Source organism: Misgurnus anguillicaudatus, unplaced genomic scaffold, assembly GCF_027580225.2.
Source record: "Misgurnus anguillicaudatus unplaced genomic scaffold, ASM2758022v2 HiC_scaffold_29, whole genome shotgun sequence".
In the NCBI taxonomy this organism is placed as follows: Eukaryota; Metazoa; Chordata; class Actinopteri; order Cypriniformes; family Cobitidae; genus Misgurnus; species Misgurnus anguillicaudatus.
Window position 1 is genome coordinate 5,528,583 of NW_027395279.1, and position 22,303 is coordinate 5,550,885.

At 37.1% G+C, this 22,303-nt stretch overlaps 1 protein-coding gene and 1 long non-coding RNA gene across 4 annotated transcripts in view; both read right to left on the reverse strand.

The window, feature by feature from the left end:
• Nucleotides 1-3,254: 3,254 nt before the first annotated feature.
• On the reverse strand, nucleotides 3,255-8,070 carry LOC129454209 (uncharacterized). Of its 3 annotated transcripts, none has more exons than XR_012368350.1 (5): nucleotides 7,832-8,070; nucleotides 7,550-7,622; nucleotides 4,508-5,428; nucleotides 4,292-4,335; nucleotides 3,255-3,422 (listed from the first exon to the last, which is right to left on the reverse strand). It is a non-coding gene; the product is annotated as an uncharacterized lncRNA (long non-coding RNA). The 3 variants fall into 3 exon arrangements; XR_012368351.1 differs by having other exon boundaries at nucleotides 7,926-8,056; XR_012368349.1 differs by having other exon boundaries at nucleotides 7,550-8,069.
• Nucleotides 8,071-8,465: 395 nt separating this feature from the next.
• Nucleotides 8,466-22,303, reverse strand: part of LOC129426061 (butyrophilin-like protein 10) — a 65,533-nt gene continuing 51,695 nt past the window's right edge. The window contains exons 2-7 of the mRNA XM_073864965.1: nucleotides 10,604-10,679; nucleotides 10,016-10,366; nucleotides 9,597-9,869; nucleotides 9,353-9,460; nucleotides 8,701-8,931; nucleotides 8,466-8,470 (exon numbers count right to left, since the gene is read on the reverse strand). Coding sequence (XP_073721066.1) covers nucleotides 8,466-8,470; nucleotides 8,701-8,931; nucleotides 9,353-9,460; nucleotides 9,597-9,869; nucleotides 10,016-10,366; nucleotides 10,604-10,661 — 1,026 coding nt within the window. The 5' untranslated portion in view covers nucleotides 10,662-10,679. The remainder of the gene's footprint in view (nucleotides 8,471-8,700; nucleotides 8,932-9,352; nucleotides 9,461-9,596; nucleotides 9,870-10,015; nucleotides 10,367-10,603; nucleotides 10,680-22,303) is intronic.

Genomic DNA, 22,303 nt, shown 5'->3' on the forward strand with positions numbered 1-22,303 from the left:
TACAGTGAGCGGGGCACAAACAAACATGGGATTGATTGTAACACAGCTACATATTTTTATACAGGGCCAGACAATCTGTGCTTCTGGTCTTTTTTCTAACAGAAGATGAATTTGTTTAATATATTAAACAAAGAGTGTTTTGGAGGCATGGAAGTAAGTGTTTTATGGTTTTTCAATTTCTGAGTTGGGTGTGTAAGTCACCAAATCCAACCTTATATTATTTGAATCACTAAAACATTTCAGCAACTCCTAGTAACTGATAGCTGGGATTGAAAACATTTTTACACAGCGGGGTTAGTCTTAATTGTGCGGCTCTTTTAAAAAATCTATTTGCATTGATGCATAATACAATTATGGTTAGATGAAGGATCATGGATGGATAGATATCCACACATTCATCTATTATAGGCATATACATAATAAACAACATCAACCTTTAGTATATAGACAGAATTGTATTTTATGATTTGTTTAAACTATTTTTAGCAGGTGTTACATCAAACCCTCTGTTTGATAAAATAAACCCCACCTATGGGGTAATGTGAGATGTGTGTGTTAAATGTGCAAAGAAATGATTAATCTAAATTTTAATATCTTTTAAATGATAAAGCCAAAAGTGCTTGGATGTCCCCAACTCTCAACCACTGTATTACATTAGAGATTTTCGGTATTTCTTCTCATCCGACTTTCTATTAATATTCCACTGCCATTAAGATTGGGAAAAACTTCACATGCGAAAGTTTATAAAATATTGATAAAAACAAAATGCCTCGGAAGAAACGTCATCTGCATGCAAAGTCATGTTCAAACATTTATTTTTTTATAAATAAATATTTATAAAAGAGTTTTCAACTGTTCACAGCTTTTATCAAGGTATTTTTGGGTTGTGTGTAATTGTGACTGCATTTCTTACAATGTTCATACCTTATACCAACCAAACGATTACTAATTGGCAGATTGATTCATAATGAAACTCATCATAGCTAAATAATTACACAACCTCAGCTAATCACCTCAACTACACCAACAAATAATCTTGGACGAGTAATAAAAATCTAAGAATAATTGACAGAGGGAAATGGGATGTTTGAACAGCTGGTGGCTGAGAATAAAATATTCTTTAGTTGAATTGTAGTGTGCTGTATAAAAATGGAATCCTGAAAATCATTATGATATGGACTCATTATTTTCAAAATTAGAATTAAATTTATTAAATGTATCTTTGTCACATGATGTTACAACAATTCCTATGTTAATGACATTTGTGACAATAATGCAGTAGTATTGTCTTTTATATTGTGATTGTTTGCATTGCATGATTTTTATGACTTGCCTGACTTATCTGTTGACTTTGTTTCTGTATTTCTGTATTCTGATTACATAGTCTCACAATATCAGCAAAAGTTAACACAATCAAGATATAAATTTGGAAAATGTGGGAAATAAAAATATTGTTCAGATAAAAATGTTACTCAGCACAGATTGTTATCCATGATAAAGAGGGTACATCTGTGTAGGGTTACTGTCCTCCCTTTCCCAGGGGCCCAGTAACAGCCCATGGAAATGCAAAAATAATGCACATTTCAAATGGCTGTAAAGCAAAGTCTGATTAGTGTGAGGATTTGCAGAACAGATGAACCCAAATGCAGACGATGTCGGGGAAAACAGAAAGACTTTATTTTTAGACACTAACAAAACAAAACCCACGAGGGGGTACACAACATGAAACACTAAACTGACAGATAACTTCACAACTTGACTGGGTAACTAGACTCTGAAAGACGTGGAACACGAGAACACGACACAACACAATGATCCTGCACAGAACTAAAGATACACTGACATTAAATAGAATAAACCAAACAAGATAACGAGCGGGGAACAGGTGATGGGAATAAGTGATAATTAACAATAAGTAGGAGGACGAGGGAGCGGGGACAAATGACAAGACACCGGAGGTACATGCCCAAACACAAAAACAAGGCATGAACCTCCACACAAGGCCAGGGACTGCCAGAACTCTGCCACCATGACAAAATACAAATTTAACAAGACTTCAAGGCAGAGTCCTGACAATTAGTTTATTAAAGAGAAAAATTGTTAGGACAACATTTTTTGATATGTTTACTAAATAATGTTGAACAGAGATTTCTGACATGCACGGAAAGCTGTTTAAAAAAGCATTTAAAAAAGTAATCACAATAAAATACCAAATTTCATTCTAACTCTTAAATATGCCATAGGGGTTTGTAAGATGAACATATTTACATGCCATTTTGTTCATTAAAGATTGCATGTATTTAGTTTCATTACTAAACGTGTTTAAACTACATTGCCCATAAGCCATTGTCATTCTATCGATGGGACGGGGAAACATGGCGCTGAAAATTGTAGTTCACAGAAGGGTGTAGTACACTATAGGGTTAGGGTTGGGATCTCGATAAACGGGTAATCTCTTTTAACATAGCAATACCTAACAACAACTGACAGTATAACTAACGTCCTAACCACAGCAAAACAAAGTTTGCAAAACGGATCACTTATTAATTTTGAATTATAGTTAGTCCAATCACAGCGTGTACTGCTAACGGTGTAAATCACTGTAGGTACGATTATGAATGTGTATATTTATTATACACGCACAAACACACACTTCAACGAAACGGGAAAAAAGGTTTTCTCAGTAATCTAAGCAAATAATTGGTTTCATTGATATAAACCTGAATGTAACTAATATTACATACTTGTTGCAGATCTATATACTGTATATGAAATAAATAATACAATATTTCAAAATGTTTCACGTTTGTTTACAAAATAAAATTAAGTTATTGTAGCATGCAGGCTGATATAAAAAGATGCTTTCTGTATAGCCAAATATAAAATTTGTTTGAATATGACTAAATTTTATTATTTTACTCTGAATAAATGTAAGTAAATAACACATTTTTAATAACAATTATAAATGTTAAAGTTACTCTTATCTAATAATTGGACATTTCAATCAGGACTGCAACATTTAAGAGGGATTTAAATAGCTTTGGGAGTTTTTGTGGTACTTATTCCTGGCTGGCATATCATAGTTCAAGTAGACTTACCTGTACTAAAACTGCACTCCAAAAATCTTTAAATATAATGCCTTTGGGAATTTCATTATGACAAACAGCACTAACTCTCTACCTTATGATCTTGCATGTTCATGACAAATAGTTTTTAAAAAGACAAAAAAACAAAAAACACTAAAAGAGACTGGGTACTGTGCAAAAACTTTAATAAAGAACAGCAAGCAAAGACAATCAAAAACAATTGAAAGGTGCTTGATAATAAAAAGGTGTAGGCCGTCATGCTGAAAGCTGGTTGGGATGTGGGACTTGTGTTGGAATTCGCTGGCGGTCTCCCATGTGTCATCCCAGGTTTTGCCACTGTAATATCAAAGTGCAGATAATGTCATTAGAACACATAGTACAAATGTGAGGTACTTGTACTTAACTGGCAGATTTTTCTCCACATTTTCTGGCGTCTGTTGTTAAAGTAGTAGTTACTTTTAATTAAAATATCCATACAGTTCTTTTATATTAAAAGCCATCACTGCTGAAAAAAAACAGCATAGACAAGCATCATTTCCATGCTGGTCTATGCTGGTGGTCACCAGCAAACCAGCACCAAAACAAAACATATGTGGGTCTAAATTACCATGATCTATATGTAATGTACAGATGTGAGTTTATAAATTTTTATTTATGTAGCTTCAATGTGTGAAATGAATAAACAGTGCCAATAAACAGCTGTTTAAATTGTAGTCAGCTGAGGCTTGGACCCGAAAAAATGTATTCCTTACGTCACAAGTTAACAAGCGGAGTACATTTTCATGAATGGAAACTGAAATTTAAAGCAACAAACAAAAATCTCTGATATTCCATGACTGACTTTCAATGTCTGTAAAAGACCTATAAAATTCCATAATATTCCAGAAATTCCATGAACCGTGAGAACCCTGACTGTATCCACTTCAATCACAAATTCCAAGATGTTAACAGAATATTCTAAATAGAGATAAGGTAGATCAATCTCTCATTTATCTAAAAAATTCTGGAATAGTCTTTCAAGCATTCCACATTCAGGCTCACTCTCTGTTTAAATCCAGACTAACATCAAAGGTTGATTTACTGCCAGGATGTCCAGGGAACTTTATCTTACAACCGACATCACTGCCTACACTGTATTGGTTATGGAATGGACTAATTTGCATTGCAATGGAATAAATGTAACAAGATAATAAAACATAACTTACCACACAGAGCACGGTCACCAGTGAACTTTCAATTCAGCTTTCCCCTACACACACAACACACACACACACACACACACACACACACGCACGCACGCACGCACGCACACAAAAGTAATGATTATTTTAACTCTTTAAGCAATTACTGGATATTATCTTTGAAAGGTCAGAATCAGTCACAGAGACAAGCAGCACTCAGCTTAATAAATAATATTTTACCTTATTTATCAATTCCCCAGTTATTTTATCGACAACCTGAAATGATGAAGAGACAAGTACATGTTAATAAGACATGAATGCCATGCTTTGTAACAATCACATGAGTCCATATTTATGTCAAATGATATACAGTTCTTTCCAGTGGTGTCAAATGAATTTGTGCTTGTTTTTGTCAATCAACCAAAATTTATTGGGTTGGTATTCCCAAAGACCTCTTAGCTTAAGTCAGGAATTTATATTGACCACAGCCCTTGGACAATGGCCTCTAAAACACTGTGAACTGGCTAACAATTACCTGGTTAGGTAAATTAATTCAATATACATGAAGATAGATTTGATTAGGAGCAAATTGTGGAGGAAGATGTAACAGGAAAAAAGTTACCCTTTATTCCAGGGTTCCCAAAATCTTACCCTGGAGGGCCGGAGCACTACAGAGTTTAGGTCCAACCCTAATAAATTTTACCCACCTGTGATTTTCCAGTGATCATGAAGACCTTGATCAGGTGTGTTTGATCAGGGTTGGAGCTAAACTCTGCAGTGCTCCGGCCCTCCAGGGTTAGATTTGGGGAACCCTTTATGGTATAGTTTGAAGCCATGGTATAGTTTGAAGAGGTAGATGTCTTTGTATTCCTCTTTCTCTGTGGCAAAGACGTGTCAGTGAGCATGTCAGAGGAGGTGGGGAAGAAAGTGGAGGAAAATAGTTGTAAAAGTAATAGGAGCAAGAGAGGTTGGAGAGAGTCTAGAGGACAGAGGAACAAGATTTAATGCAAATACAGCCTCAGACTCCTTGTTGAGATTCTCCGGCCGTTCCATGACGATGCTCTCCGGCAGCTCCATGGCGAGGCTCTCCGGCAGGTCCTTTTTTTCCCGTTTCCCAGTAAATACAATTGACTTGTATCCGACAGCCTCAAGTTTCCGCACCTGAAATGAAAAAGTAAATGAGCTGTAACCATAAAAGATTATTTTATAAAACATATGACTTTTGAACTGTAACCTTATTTTCGAAGATGTTTTTGAACAATTATTGTGTTTTTTGTTCACTAGCACTATGAAAGGTTTTACTGGATGGATGTGTGGATAAAGATCATGAGTGCACGTGTGCCACATACAACATTATGTTTTGTAGAGATTTACTGTGTTTGTATCAGCTATTATGGCAACCCCTAACTGTAAAAATTATACCGGTCTTCCTGAATTTCATAACAAACATTAAAAAGACAAAGTCAAAACAGCACACTTGTGTCCCTTGCAATACGATACCATAAAGATGGCGGCACAAACATTTACATCAAAAATAAGGTGGATATAATCAATGGTTAATTCCAGACTCATTCTACCATTGACATCATAACTTTCTTAATACTTGACAGCGAACACAACTTATTGATACTCTTCAACACAATTTAGGTAAATATGGATTCTTCCATGTATGAAATAAGCCTATGTTTGTAAAAGCCAGACCATATTGGTTAGGGATGCAATACCGGCCTCGATACCACATTTTCTAAAGTACTCGTTAAAAGTCCCCCGATACCATGGATCGATACCACGGTCTGAGAAATGTCTATATTTGAGCAGCGTGTAAGGGGTTAATGCCTCGTGTGTTGTCCAAAGAGGCAGAGTTTACAACAAACTGTAAAACTAGTCCCTTGTTGTAAATTTAAATCATGTTTTTTTTTATTATTAAGTACTCAGTATCGGTATCAGCAAGTACTGAAATGCAAATACTCATACTCATATTCCTAAAAAGTGGTATCGGTGCATCCCTAGTGCTAGTCTTATATTATGTGAAAAACATGCGCACTTCATTTAAAATATGAACACTTTCACTTACTGCAATACAGGCAGAATTAATTATACGCCCAGCATTTCTGCTTTTAAGGACAGATTTCTCCCACTGGCTATCCAGTGACTTGACTTTTTTTGGTGGACAAGCTTGCAAAGCAGACATGGAAAGTTTTCCTGCTTACCAGATATGGGCCTTGTCATGACTAAATATGCACAAAAATATGCACAAATACAAACAGATAGACAAAGATGACCAGACAAAACAAATACAAAGGTAAACATACTAAAAGAGAATTATACAGGGAGCTACAGAGAGACCAAAAAGTACACTACACTAGAGCACAGACAGGTTAAAAAGACAGACATGGCTCTTAAAAGTGCCTTTATTGTGTGTGTGTGTGTGTGTGTGTGTGTGTGTGTGTGTGTGTGTGTGTGTGTGTGTGTGTGTGTGTGTGTGTGTGTGTGTGTGTGTGTGTGTGTGTGTGTGTGTGTTGTAGAAGCTAAAGAGCAAGCAAATTTGAAGGACCTGATGAGAGAGAAAAAAAACTTTTCAGATTAATACATATTACATTTTCACAAGTATTCTTCATCAGTCTTGTAAAACGGGAAGTTTTGCAATTTGCACCCATTTGGTTGGTTTTGGGTTGTAGGCTACTATGTGCAATAAAAAGGGTTTGGGCAGGTGGAATTTTTAAATTATTAGGGAAAGGACAGAAATGGAAAATAATTTTACAGTTGCAATGTAAATTGTAGGTTCCTATGTAATCTCTGAAAGAGCAATTAAATTATTCATAATTTCATATTAAAACATGATTCCCAATAATGGTGCTGTTATGAATTAAGTTGACTTGTTTTATTATAGATCATATCTGACCGTTTATTGTATAATTTTGTGTGGATTTTAAATAATTACTTGGCTGGAAAACAAACCAATCTGGCAAAACTGTTCTTCGTCTGATCATGTTGGCTAAAATTGGTTTAATAGTTGCGAGCTAGTGTAATATAGGTAACATATCACTACTGAAATCTTGCATTTCCCTGAATCTTGCATGATTAGTTACCTTATTTGCGACAGAATGAATTATAGCTAATTTTGCTATTAGCAGCACCTACTGCATATGGTGCAACAAAGTTTATTTTTAATGACTTCTATTATTTACCATCCTAAGATTGCTACCGTATACATTATAATGTTCCAAACACAACTTATTGTTACGATTAAACATTTTTTTGCTGTGTAAATGTAAGAATTACCTTCATCTCAACTTCCGAGTTGAAATAGCCATGGACCTTCGTCTCATTCGATGACGTCACGGTTATTACAGGACTTTAAATAAACAAATTAATAATTAAACAACTTATTAATTAATCGAACACAAGTAAAATGTATATTTAGATCTATATTTATTAACATCAACGATCATTTGATAAAAATTATTTAACACCCAGCATGCATCACGTCTAATAAAGCACTACATGATCAGAAAACGCTTAAAATACTTAATCTCACGCGCCGTGGAGCGTTGTTAAACTCACCTCTGAATGTTGTCTTACGTGCAGTTAAACGCTGTTTTAATAAAACTCCTCTCTGAATGTTATTTTACCCACATTTGAGCGTTCTTAAACTCACCGCTGAATGCTATTGATCCTGCAGTTGACCTCACCGGAAACAGCTGTTGACTGCGAGGGACTTTTAACATTAAAAAACAGTTGAAAATGACCAGATAAATATTGACTTGCGCTGGCATAGATCGTTAATCGTTGCCGATTCCTATTTATTCTTATGTATTGCAGTCTTGATAAGATTTTGTTAATAAATGTTGATTAAACAGCTTCCCTACTGCAGCCCGACTGGCAGAAAAAATCGTGCTATATGCACGAAAGATGCATCCAATTGAAATACATTAGTTTAAAAAACGTGCTGGAATTACGAAAATAACGAAATAAACGTGTTCCTGGCACGAATAAATAGATTAAATTACGTGACCAAATCACGAAATGCCGTGAGACTGGGTTGACATTAAGACTGTTAGAAATACTCTTTATAACTTTATATAATTCATACAATTACAATACAGCTTGAAGTTCACACTGGGCAGTGATTCTTGTCTTCAGTCTTGTGTCATTAATTAAACTTTATGTTAAGTGTAATTCACACACATTTATCACTCTACACTGTAAATATGTTTAACACAGTTTTTAAATATAGACATAAAACACATAAAAACATCAATGTTATTTTAATAAATAATAAGCTAAATGTTTATGTATCTGAATTACTGTCAAATTAAATTAAATTAAATACAGGTGATTATAATGTGATTATTTATTAATATTTCATTAATCAAAAATGTTTTTATATTAACAATAAATTAATAAAATAAATAACCAACAGACAAAATTACCATTTTTTATTCTCCTCTCTTCCCTCTGTAGTCTCTCTTCCTCAATCTGTTTCTTTCTCTGTAATCTCTCTTCCTCAATCTGTTTCTTTCTCTGTAGTCTCTCTTCTTCTCTCTGTTTCTTTCTCTGTAGTCTCTCTTCTTCTCTCTGTTTCTTTCTCTGTAGTCTCTCTTCTTCTCTCTGTTTCTTTCTCTGTAGTCTCTCTTCTTCTCTCTGTTTTTTTCTCTGTAGTCCTGAAGAGAAAAAACATTCAACAGATATAATTATTACAGGAATAATAACTACAGACATCCAACATTTTTTTATAAAGATAATTTTCTGGTTTGAATTTGATTTGTCCACTTGACACTGTGATGTCTTTACAGGATAATGTAAAAAGTACAGTTCACACAGCACAGATCATAAAACTGTCTGAAAAATATAAAGTCTTGATTTTTAAGCACCACAGTATGAGAAGTGAAATCTCAGATCACGGTGTGTTCAGTTGAAGATGAAATAAATCTAAACCTGAAAAACTTCACACTGAACTCCACTAACTGATGAGATGTTCAATGTTGACAAAAACAAAATTTCTTTAAATCTAACTAACCTTAGGACACACTATATACAATACATACATTATAATAAATATAACAAAACAAACATGAATGTTACCTCTGTGTCTATAGATGAACACAGCGATCAATATTACAGCGATCACACTGAGCACAGATCCAACAGAAATCAAGATCACTGATGACCTCAAAGAGTTAAACATTTTACCTGTAAAACAAAACTCTCTTTATCTAATATCATTGATTATATTCACTTGAATTATGAATATGTTCATATATTACTGCATCAAATCATCATGATAGAAAATAAACAACATACTCAGAATCAGTGTTTGTGTACTTACTTGATGTAATAATCTCAGTCTCCATCATGTGATGTCTCAGTTTGACTCTACAGTGATATTTACTGTCTCTGTTATATACAGTGATCATGTGTTTCACTCTGAATCCATCTGTCTCTCTCTGTGTGTCTGTAGTTTCAGATGTCAAAGTGACTCCTTCACTGTCCAGCCACACAAGTTCAGGTTCAGGGTTCCAACCTTTAGATTCACACTGAAGATGAAGTCCACCAGAAACATCAAATCCATCTACAGTGATGAGTGGAGGACTTCCTACAGCTATACACAACAAGCATGAAAAAAAACATTAATTTAGTGATTATTTTCTGCCTATGAGCTTTTTCTTTTGAACTAAAACCAATACTGAACATCACTTATAAGAAAAATAAATCTGGTTCAATTTTAGTTTTCAATGGTTTGCTCACCTTCAACTCTGAGATCAACAGTGATGTCATCACTCCAGGATTTATACTCAATAAAACACTTATAGAGTCCTTCATCAGAGACTTTAACTCTTGAGAGTTTGAGTGATGTGTTTCCTTTCTGTAGTTCATCTTTAAACACTTCAGTTCTTCCTCTGTACGACTGAAGCTGATTTGTGTTTTTATCTTCATGATCTTCATAGAGATGAACTACTGAGTCTTTGAGATCAAGTCTAAACCACTCGACTCTCATGTTTACAGCACTGATGTTGGGTTTGAGAGAACAGGGCAGAATCACATCTTCACCAGATACAGCGAGGAGAGGAGCAACAGGTCCAACGACAACAAGCTGATCTGTAAGAGACAGAAAATATGTCTTCTGTTTTAGGTGATTTTATCATGTTAAAATTGTTTCTAAAGAAAAATTTTGCAACAAATTAATAGCATATCAATGACCATTATTACAATAACTCAGTTGTTTCCTGTCAGTCTTAGAAATGTAACTGGCAACTTTGGGATTACAAGCCAGATTCTCTAACAACTAAGCCACAACTTCCCCCCATGAGTTTGTTATAATGTGTGAATATTTACCTGCTGTTGAATCTGTGATTCCAATAATAAACATCAGAGTCACACAAATGAACTCCATCACTCCAAAACACAGCTTCTCAAAAACATGACAAAACAAAAAACAAATGTTTATGGACAAACACAAATTTAATCTTAATACCTATAATCACATTTTCTTACAATAAAACAGATTAAAGGTGCCAAAGAATGCATTGAAATAATCTGTTAAATTGTTCTCTGATATTTACACAGAAGGTATGTGGCTTCATTTATTGCAAAAATGATCCAGAAAAGGTTTAACATGTCCATTTACAACCCTAGGATTTCTCATTTGAATAAAATGGTCCATTATTGCCCTATTTGGAAGGGTCATGAATAATAATTTTGAGCTCTGCTCTGACCCAGATAGCAAAAAATATCCGCATGGCTTCTTTTTGCCGCCAGCCCCAAGCTGTCGGCTATAGGTGCCTCTTGCTGGCGGGGATGAAACGTTTGCCGCCGAATACGTCACTCCCATTTGTTGCCCGACTGCTTCATTTTCTCTGGCGGTTGCCTCCGTCTAAAGGACCGCGGCAGGCTGGCGGCAAGCCGCTTTGAATCTTCTCAAAATCGACCATATAAGTTAGAGTGTTACTGACAGCATTTTAACTACCTTTCACATTTGAAGTGGTTATAAAATCATAATAACCTATATGTGAATTATATCATATAGGATAGTTGTTTTGCTCCAAAGCAAAGATATGTAAGTAATGTTTATACCAGTGTGTTTTCAGGTTAGTTTCCTTTTTTACACCCTGAGTTCAAGCATGTTTTACATGCATCTTAAGCCATTATGGTTTATAACAGATTCTTGAAGGTTTAGGAAATGACATTTAAATTACTTTGAAACTCTGAAGCGATTATACAGAAACATGTAAAATATATCGAATTATATTATGCATGCACTTAGGTGAACATTTTTACATGTCTTTGATTTATGCACTTGACTGGAAATTTCGTTTATGTCTTGTCTTTCATTATTTTCCAAAATCGGTTTTAATTTATTTTACCTTTTACATGTACAAGGATTATTTTGCAATTGCGACATGTACAAATTAATGTTTAAAAAAGTGTTAAAGCACAAACAGAGAAGTACCGCCACCGGTTGACAGGGACAGCACCAAAAAAAGACGGAAGATGAATTATAAACCGGAAGATACTGAGTCCTGGCTGAGATGACTCGTCACATGTTTTCAGTGTTTGAAGGAAGGATCAAGATACAGATTTAAGACAAAAGTCATCAATTACGATCGTTTAAGTAAGTACATGTTTCATTTTTGTGTAATGCAATATTATGTTTATTTTTTACATTGTTTTTGTTTATCTTTTTAAAATCTCTAGTCATCTTTGTTCTTGCCTAACTAGTCGAGTTAAATTACAGTAGCGTTGTTTACAAAGTTGCAGCTAGTACTATTAACTTTCTGAAATAGCTACTTAGTTTCTTCCAGGCGTTGAATTTTGAAGATATGCAAGTTATTTTTATACGAGTGTGTTTTCAGTTAGTTTCCTTTTTTAACACCCTGAACTCAAGCATGTTCTACATGCATCTAACTACAGTACCCAAAGTTTTACATCTAAAAAGACTAAGTTTAACTTTTGGTGTTTTCTTACAAAAGTAACAATGTATATAAGTTGTTTAAAGTACTTTGTTTGTCTGAACAATAATGCTGCTAATCTACTAGCTAAAGTGGCTAGCAAGTGTTAGTGAACACATGCTGTTTTGCCTTTGTTACAGTACATACACAATGTTTTTAGTAAGACTATGTGGGTGATTCTCACGAAACCATTGAAACACCACTGCACTAATGATTTTAGCTATAAAATGTGTAATATAGTAATAATAAAAAGCATCAGAATTAACACAATACTGTGTTCTACCTTGCACAATGTGTGATTTTAACATAAGAATTTACAATTTGTCAATTTTATCTAATTTTCTGCTTAAATTCTCCTTACCGCAATGCGTCCGGCTATGTTTGAACATGCGTTATGTTGTAATTTAAACAAATTAACACAAAAATATTTAGAAAAATATAGCTGCAAGCAGCGATGCCGGGGTCAAGCTAAAAAGGGCACAGAATGAAGTATTGGTTGATGACCGTCATGATTTAAGATTTAAGAAGTTTTCAGTAGATTAAGGCAAATATAGCCATTTTTCAAATCTTGAGTGCTGTGTAGAAACAATGGGTTTTGCCTCAGGTCATGTTTGTGATGACACCCACCAAATTTAATATACATATGATTAAGCAATGTTGAGATATAGCCTCAAATGACTTGACCACTAGGGGGCACTGCACTAAAACAATAGATGGTGCCTCAGGTCACGATTGTGAAGACACCCACCAAATTTGGTGTACATACGATTAAGCAATGTGGAGATATAGCCTCAAATGACTTGACCACTAGGGGGCACTGCATCGAAACAACAGATGGTGCCTCAGGTCATGATTGTGATGACACCCACCAAATTGATATACATACAATTAAGCAATGTGGAGATATAGCCTCAAATGACTTGACCACTAGGGGGCACTGCACTAAAACAATAGATGGTTCCTCAGGTCATGATTGTGATGACATCCACCAAATTTGATATACATACGATTAAGCAATGTTGAGATATAGCCTCAAATGACTTGACCACGAGGGGGCACTGCCCCGAAACAACAGATGGTGCCTCAGGTCATGATTGTGATGACACCCACCAAATTGATATACATACAATTAAGCAATGTGGAGATATAGCCTCAAATGACTTGACCACTAGGAGGCACTGCACCGAAACAATAGATGGTGCATCAGGTCATGATTGTGATGACACCCACCAAATTGATATACATACAATTAAGCAATGTTGAAATATAGCCTCAAATGACTTGACCACTGGGGGCACTGCACCGAAACAATATGGTGCCTCAGGTCATGATTGTGATGACAAATCCAAATTTGGTGTACATACGATAAAGTGATCTAGAGATAAAGCCTCAAAACTCTTAACCAGTAGGGGCACTGAAAAGTTTACAAGGGCTTTCAAAAAATGTCACTGATGAACTAGGTGGTGCTGTAACAAAACATTCCATATACCCTCAGTTCATGACATTTACAAGTTGTGAAACATTCACCTATTCATACAGTGTCAGCCACACAAGAGCCATCCAGCTCATCGGGAGCATTTGGGGTTAGATGTCTCACTCATGGACACCTTATCACTTGGTCAGGTGGAGCTGGGGTTTGAATCACCAACCTTCCAATTTGTGGACAACCTACAGTAACCACTGAACCACTGCCAATACACACATCAATGTGCAAAACCTTTGCGAAGATATAGCCTCAAATCCATTTTTGTGCTCGCCATTATATTTGTTGATGTGCTATACAACAACTGACAAAAACTTTTTGTCTAGAGTCTAGATTGTGTGTACCAAATCCAAGCCAATCAAACGAACGCTGTAGGAGGAGTTTTGAAAAAGTTGGTATGCTATGTTATTGAAAATGGCAGACAGAAAACGTTTTGATATCATTTGACTCGGCATGCCTCAAGGAATCTAACAATAGCACTTTCATGAATTTAGACTCAATTTTGCAGTAGATATAAGCAAAAAAAATCACTTTTCAATGACTGTTATGACATATAACTCATGGACATCTTGCCACTTGGTCAGGTGGAGCTGGGGTTTGAACCACCAACCTTCCGATTTGTAGACAACCACCACTAACCCCTGAACCACTGAACCACTGCCAATGTGTAGAACTTTTGCGAAGATATAGCCGCAAATCCATTGCGGCATGCTCATCAACATGCTCAAACTAGGTGGCGCTGTACCAAAACTGTGCACGCACCCTCAGGTCATGACTGCCATCAAAACTACCAAATCTCATGTGAATATGTTTAACTTTGGCGAAGATACTGCCTCAAATCCGTTTGTTCCCAATCTGCGTAAAATTCGTTGACGTGGTGTACGGAAACGGATTGGCGAATCGACACGAATTCCATAACTTTTTGCCATGAGTGTCTCTAGATGCTACACACCCATTCTTTATGCAAATTGGACAAAAGCTCTAGGACGAGTTCGAAAAAGTAGGTTTTACAAACAATTCAAAATATCGAAATAATTAGCATGACGGAAATGATGTCATATGGTGCAATCGAATTGGCATGAGTCAAGGAATCAGAAGAAACAAGAATTGCGTTTCTATGATGTACGGGTCAGCAGTTATAACCAAAAATGTAAGTGAAAATTTGGACTGTTGGTGGCGCTATCGGGTTTGACATAGACACTCCAAATTCGGTGTGGGGACTATTTGGAATGTCCTCTTTGAGTGTGCCAAATTTCATAACTTTCCTACAAAAAAAGTTAAAATTGAAAATGTCCGACCCCCAAAATGGCCGACCGAAAACCTTTTGGTATCGTTTGACTCGGCATGCCTCAAGGAATTTAACAATAGCACTTTTATAATTTTAGACTCAAGTTTGCAGTAGTTATAAGCAAAAATAGCCATTTTTCAAATCTCGTGAACACTAGGTGGCGCTGTGACGAAACTGGGCATGGACCCTCAGGTCGTGACTGCCATCAAAACTACCAAGTTTCGTATGAATACGCTTAACTTTGGTGAAGATACAGCCTCAAATCCGTTTTTTCACGCTCTACGTAAAATTCATTGACGCGTTATACGGTAACGGATTGGTGAATCAACACGAATTCCATAACTTTTTGCTATAGATGCTACACACCCATTCTTTAAGCAAATTGGACAAAAGCTCTAGGACGAGTTCGAAAAAGTAGGTTTTACAAACAATTCAAAATATCGAAATAATTAGCATAACGGAAATGACGTCATATGGTGCAGTCGAATCGCCATGAGCCAAGGAATCAGAAAAAACAAGAATTGCGTTTCTATGACGTACGGGTCAGCAGTTATAACCAAAAATGTAAGTGAAAATTTGGACTGTTGGTGGCGCTATTGGGTTTGACATAGACACTCCAAATTTGGTGTGGTGACTATTTGGAATGTCCTCTATGAGTGTGCCAAATTTCATAACTTTCCTACGTACGGTTCTATGGGCTGCCATAGACGCAATGGCGGAAGAAGAAGAATAATAGATAATAATAATAATAAATATAGCTGCAAGCAGCGATACGGGGCCAAGCACAATCAGCGCAATGAGCTCCTGAAGCACAGCAAGAAAGATACAACTTATCAATCACTCAGGGCGCATTGAGCACCCAAGGTGCATCAAGAACACAAGGCTCAGCAAAGAACCCAAAGCGTAGCAATGACAGAGCAGAACCACCGCAGTGCAGAGCAGCAACAGAAAACATGGCAAAAATAGAACATATGTGAACTACAGACAGGTCAAAAAGAATAGGTGAGAAAGAACAAAACTATAATAGAAGAAATTAACACCTGGCTCAGGTGGGATTCGAACCCATGAACTCAGGATCTCTATGCAAACGACTTAACAGATGCGCTACTCAGTAGACACAGCTCAAGGGGCAGCAGAAAAGAGCTTACATGCCATAAAAAGAATTCAGAAGTTATAAGCAGTTCTATAAGAACTGTTATAGTTTATACCCCTAGGTGGCGCTGTTCTCTGATTTCCTCAGGACGTCATGCCGAAGCTCCCTACCGATTTTTGCGCCGATATATCCGATACTTCAAAAGTTATAGCAATTTATCACAGATTTCAAAATGGCGGACAGGCGGTTCGGTCAATCCCGGCATAATACATATCGGCAGATGCGGCATGAGCCAAGGAATCCGTAGACACCAAGATCATAATTTTCTGATAAACGATTCAGAAGTTATCCGCAAAAATAGCCTTTTTTCCTATCTCATGACCCATAGGTGGCGCTGTCACCAAATTTGGCATGGACCCCCATTTCATGGTCGACATGAAGCGTACCAAATTTCATCTCGATTGATCAAAGAATGACCGAGATACAGCTTCAGAACCAATTTTGCATCAATCTCGTTAAGTTCACGCATTAATTACTTTTGAATAAAGAAAAATATCAAAATTCTGTTCAGTCATTTCTATGCGGCTCACTCCAAAGATCACATGTGCCAAATCTCATAAGAATTTAACCAAATTTGAAGGAGGAGTAGCGAAAAAACGAAATACTGTACATTTCAAAATGGCCGATACTGTAATGGGAGGAGTCTTACTGTAAAGTATCAAATTCAATAAGCGGGATGAGAGCAATCATGTGTACTAAGTAGAATTCTCATAGATCTAATGGATCACCAGTTATAACCATTTGAACATTGAATTTTTGAGATGATGGTGGCGCTATAGAGTTACTGCTAGAGACCCCATTTTTGGCCAAATGACTATTTATGACCACCACTACAACTGTGCCAAATTTCATCATTTTCCTATATACGGTTCATAGGGCTCCCATAGACTCCCATTGGGGAAGCGGAAAAATAATAATAATAAATATAGCTGCAAGCAGCAATTGCGGGGTCAAGCACCTTCAGCGCAATGAGCACCCAAAGCACAGCAAAAACCACACGACGCAGCAAATGCGCAAAGCACAGAAAGCGCGCAATACAGAGCCCGAACCCGAAGCAAAGCAAATGCAGAGCAGGATCACTGCAGTGCGGAGCAACAACAGTAAAGATGGCAAAAATATAACACGTGTGGAAAACCAGACAGGTCGAGAAGAACGTGTTAAAGGAAACGCAAAAGGAAATCTCAATAAGTGAAAGTGAGAGTTGGGATTCGAACCCATGACCTCAGGTTCCCAAAGCATAGCAGTTAACGCATGCGCCACTGAGTAAACGGTTAAACCACTGAGTTGGTGTGTCCAAGCTATAGAATAGAGATATAGAGCTGTAAACATTGATATCCAGCAATTACCAAAAGTGCAGAAATGACAACAGAGAGCACAAATAACTGAAATACAATGTATTGTATGAAAATCAATAAACTTAAGTGAGACAAAAGTTAAGACCGAATATCACTGTACATGGGATTCGAACCCATGACCTCAGGATCTCATGGCATCTGGTTAACCAGATGCGCAACTCAGTTCACACAGCCCAAAGGGCAGCAAAAAACAGCTTAGGTGCTGCAAGGATTGACATATGCCAATCAACACAGATGCAGAACTGACAGTGCAGAGCAGAACTAACAGAAATACAATGTATATGAGAATCAAAAAGATCAAGTGAGATTAAAGAGACAAGAAGATCATTCTGTATAGTAATGCTATACAATGTAACATACAGTCACATTCATTTACTATGACAAATAGACAACGGCACAGGCACAGTCAACTTTGGAGTGGTATTTCTAAGAAAGAGAACAGAATATCAAAAATCTGTTCGGTCATTTCTGTGCGGATTGCTCCAAACATTATACGAGCAGCACCTGGCATAAAATAAACAAAATTTGTAAAAGGAGTAGCGAAAAAATCATGTACCAAATGCTTTACAATAACACATGAACAGAATGTTGGAAAATGACAAACGAGGTATCGTTGCAATCGGCATAAACCAGTGAATACAATTTCACAAAGAAATTAATATCAGACAAAGTATTCAGAAGTTATAAGCAGTTCCATAAGAACTGTTATAGTTTATAACCCCTAGGTGGCGCTGTACTCTGACTTCCCAGGTACCTTCAGGACATCATGTCGAAGCTCCTTACTAATTTTTGCGCGGATATGTCCAATAGTTAAAAAAATATAACAAATTATGTGAAATTTCAAAATGGCGGACAGGCGGTTCGGTCAAACCCGGCATAATACACATCGACAGATGCGGCATGAGGTAAGCAATCCATAGACATCAAGATCATAATTTTCTGACAAACAGTTCAGAAGTTATGGGCAAAAATAGCCTATTTTATTATCTCATGACCCATAGGTGGCGCTGTCACCAAATTTGGCATGGACCCCAAGTTCATGGTCCACATGAAGTGTACCAAATTTCATTTGAATTGATCAAAGAATGACTGAGCTACAGCTTCAGAACCATTTTTGCGTCAACCTCGTTAACTTTGCGCATTTACTACTTTTCAACAAAGATAAATATCAAAATTCTGTTCGGTCATTTCTGTGCGGCTCACTCCAAAGATCCTCTGTGTCAAATCTCATAAGAATTGAACCACATTTGAAGGAGGAGTAGCGAAAAAGCGAATTACTGTACATTTCAAAATGGCCGCTACTGTAATGGGTGGAGTTTTACTGTAAAGTATCAAATTCAATAAGCGGTATGAGAGCAATCACGTGTACTAAGTAGAATTTTCATAGATCAAGCGGATCACCAGTTATAACCATTTGAACATTGAATTTTTGCACTGCTGGTGGCGCTATAGAGTTAGTGCTAGAGACCCCATTTTTGGTCACTTGACTTTTCAGTACCACCTCTACAACTGTGCCAAATTTTATCATTTTCCTATGTACGGTTCATAGGGCTGCCATAGACTCCCATTGCGGAAAAATAATAATAAATATAGCTGCAAGCAGCAACACGGGGTCAAGCACCTTCGGCGCAATGCACACAAAGCACAGCAATTACACAAATCACAGCAGGCACATAAAGCACAGCAAGCTCACAAAGCACAGCAAGCACACAAAGCACAGCAAGCACACAAAGCACAACAAGCACACAAAGCATAGCAAGAACACAAAGCACAGCATTTACACAAATCACAGCCGGCACACAAAGCACAGCAAGCTCACAAAGCACAGCAAGCAAACAAAGCACAGCAAGCAAACAAAGCACAGCAAGCACAGCAATTACACAAATCACAGCAGGCACACAAAGCACAGCAAGCTCACAAAGCACACAAAGCACAGCAAGCACACAAAGCACAGCAAGCACACAAAGCACAGCAAGCTCACAAAGCACAGCAAGAACCACCATAATGCAGAGCAACAACAGCAAACATGGAAAAATAGAACACATGTGAACTACAGACAGGTTGAGAAGAATTGATGAGGAAGAACAAAACGTCATGACTCAGGTGGGATTCGAACCCAGGAACTTAGAATCTAAATGCAATTGGTTAACTAGATGCGCCACTCAGTTGACACAGTTCATGAAGCAGCAGACAAGAGATTAGAGAGCTGAAAGGATTAACATATGTCAATCACCAAAGATGCAGGAAAGACACAGCAGAAGCACCACAATGCAGAGCAACAACAGCAAACATGGAAAAATAGAACACATGTGAACTACAGACAGGTTGAGAAGAATTGATGAGGAAGAACAAAACATCATGACTCAGGTGGGATTCGAACCCAGGAACTTAGAATCTAAATGCAATTGGTTAACTAGGTGCGCCACTCAGTTGACACAGTTCATGAAGCAGCAGACAAGAGATTAGAGAGCTGAAAGGATTAACATGTCAATCACCAAAGATGCAGAATTGACACAGCAGAAGTAGAAATAACAGAAATACAATGTACATTAGTTCAAGTGAAATTGAAGACAAGCAGATCATTATGTATAGTGATGCTATACAATGTAATATACAGTCACATTAATTTATTACTATGACAAATAGACAACGTCACAGGCACGGTAAACTTTAGAGTGGTATTTCTAAGAAAGAGAACAGAATATCAAAAATCTGTTCGGTCACATCTGTGCGGATTGCTCCAAACATTATACGAGCAGAACCTGACATAAAATACACAAAATTTGTAAAAGGAGTAGCGAAAAAATCATTTACCATATGCCTTACAATAACACCTGAACATAATGTTGGAACATGACAAACAAGGTATCGTTGCGATCGGCATAAAACAGTGAATACAATTTCACAAAGAAAATGTATATCAGACAATGTATTCAGAAGTTATAAGAAGTTCAATAAGAACTGTTATAGTTTATAACCCCTAGGTGGCGCTGTACTCTGACTTCCCATGTACCTTCAGGACATCATGTCAAAGCTCCTTACCATTTTTTGCGCGGATATGTCCAATAGTTCAAAAAATATAACTATTTATTTGAAATTTCAAAACGGCGGACAGGCGGTTTGGTCAAACCCGGCATAATTCACATCGACAGATGCGGCATGAGGTAAGCAATCCATAGACATCAAGATCATCATTTTCTGACAAACAGTTCAGAAGTTATGGGCAATAATAGCCTATTTTTCTATCTCATGACCCATAGGTGGCGCTGTCACCAAATTTGGCATGGACCCCAAGTTCATGGTCCACATGAAGTCTACCAAATTTCATTTCAATTGATCAAAGAATGACTGACCTACAGCTTCAGAACCATTTTTGCGTCAACCTCGTTAAGTTTGCGCATTTATTACTTTTGAACAAAGATCAATATCAAAATTCTGTTCGGTCATTTCTATGCGGCTCACTCCAAAGATCATCTGTGCCAAATCTCATAAGAATTGAACCGCATTTGAAGGAGGAGTAGCGAAAAAACGAAATACTGTACATTTCAAAATGGCCGCTACTGTAATGGGTGGAGTCTTACTGTAAAGTATCAAATTCAATAAGCACGATGAGATCAATCACGTGTACTTAGTAGAATTTTCATAGATCAAATGGTTCACCAATTATAACAGTTTGAACATTGATTTTTTGGACTACTGGTGGCGCTATAGAGTTACTGCTAAAGACCCCATTTTTGGTCACATGACTATTTATGACCACCTCTACATCTGTGCCAAATTTCATCATTTTCCTATGTATGGTTCATAGGGCTGCCATAGACTCCCATTGGGGAAAAATAATAATAATAATAATAATACTAACAAAAACAATAGGTGTCTCAGCACCTTCGGTGCTTGACCCCTAATAATACTGACAATTCCAATAGGTGTCTCAGCACCTTCGGTGCTTGACCCCTAAATATAGCTGCAAGCAGCGATACGGGGCCAAGCACCATCAGCGCAATGAGCACCCGAAGCACAGCAAGAAACATACAACGTATCAATCACCCAGGGCGCATTGAGCACCCAAGGTGCATCAAGAACACAAGTCTCAGCAAAGAACCCAAAGCGTAGCAATGACAGAGCAGAACCACCGCAGTGCAGAGCAGCAACAGAAAACATGGCAAAAATAGAACATATGTGAACTACAGACAGGTCAAAAAGAATAGGTGAGAAAGAACAAAACTATAATAGAAGAAATTAACACCCGGCTCAGGTGGGATTCGAACCCATGAACTCAGAATCTCTATGCAAACGACTTAACAGATGCGCCACTCAGTAGACACAGCTCAAGGGGCAGCAGAAAAGAGCTTACATGCCATACAAAGAATTCAGAAGTTATAAGCAGTTCTATAAGAACTGTTATAGTTTATACCCATAGGTGGCGCTGTTCTCTGATTTCCTCAGGACGTCATGCCGAAGCTCCCTACCGATTTTTGCGCCGATATATCCGATACTTCAAAAGTTATAGCAATTTATCACAGATTTCAAAATGGCGGACAGGCGGTTCGGTCAATCCCGGCATAATACATATCGGCAGATGCGGCATGAGCCAAGGAATCCGTAGACACCAAGATCATAATTTTCTGATAAACGATTCAGAAGTTATCCGCAAAAATAGCCTTTTTTCCTATCTCATGACCCATAGGTGGCGCTGTCACCAAATTTGGCATGGACCCCCAGTTCATGGTCGACATGAAGTGTACCAAATTTCATCTCGATTGATCAAAGAATGACCGAGATACAGCTTCAGAACCAATTTTGCGTCA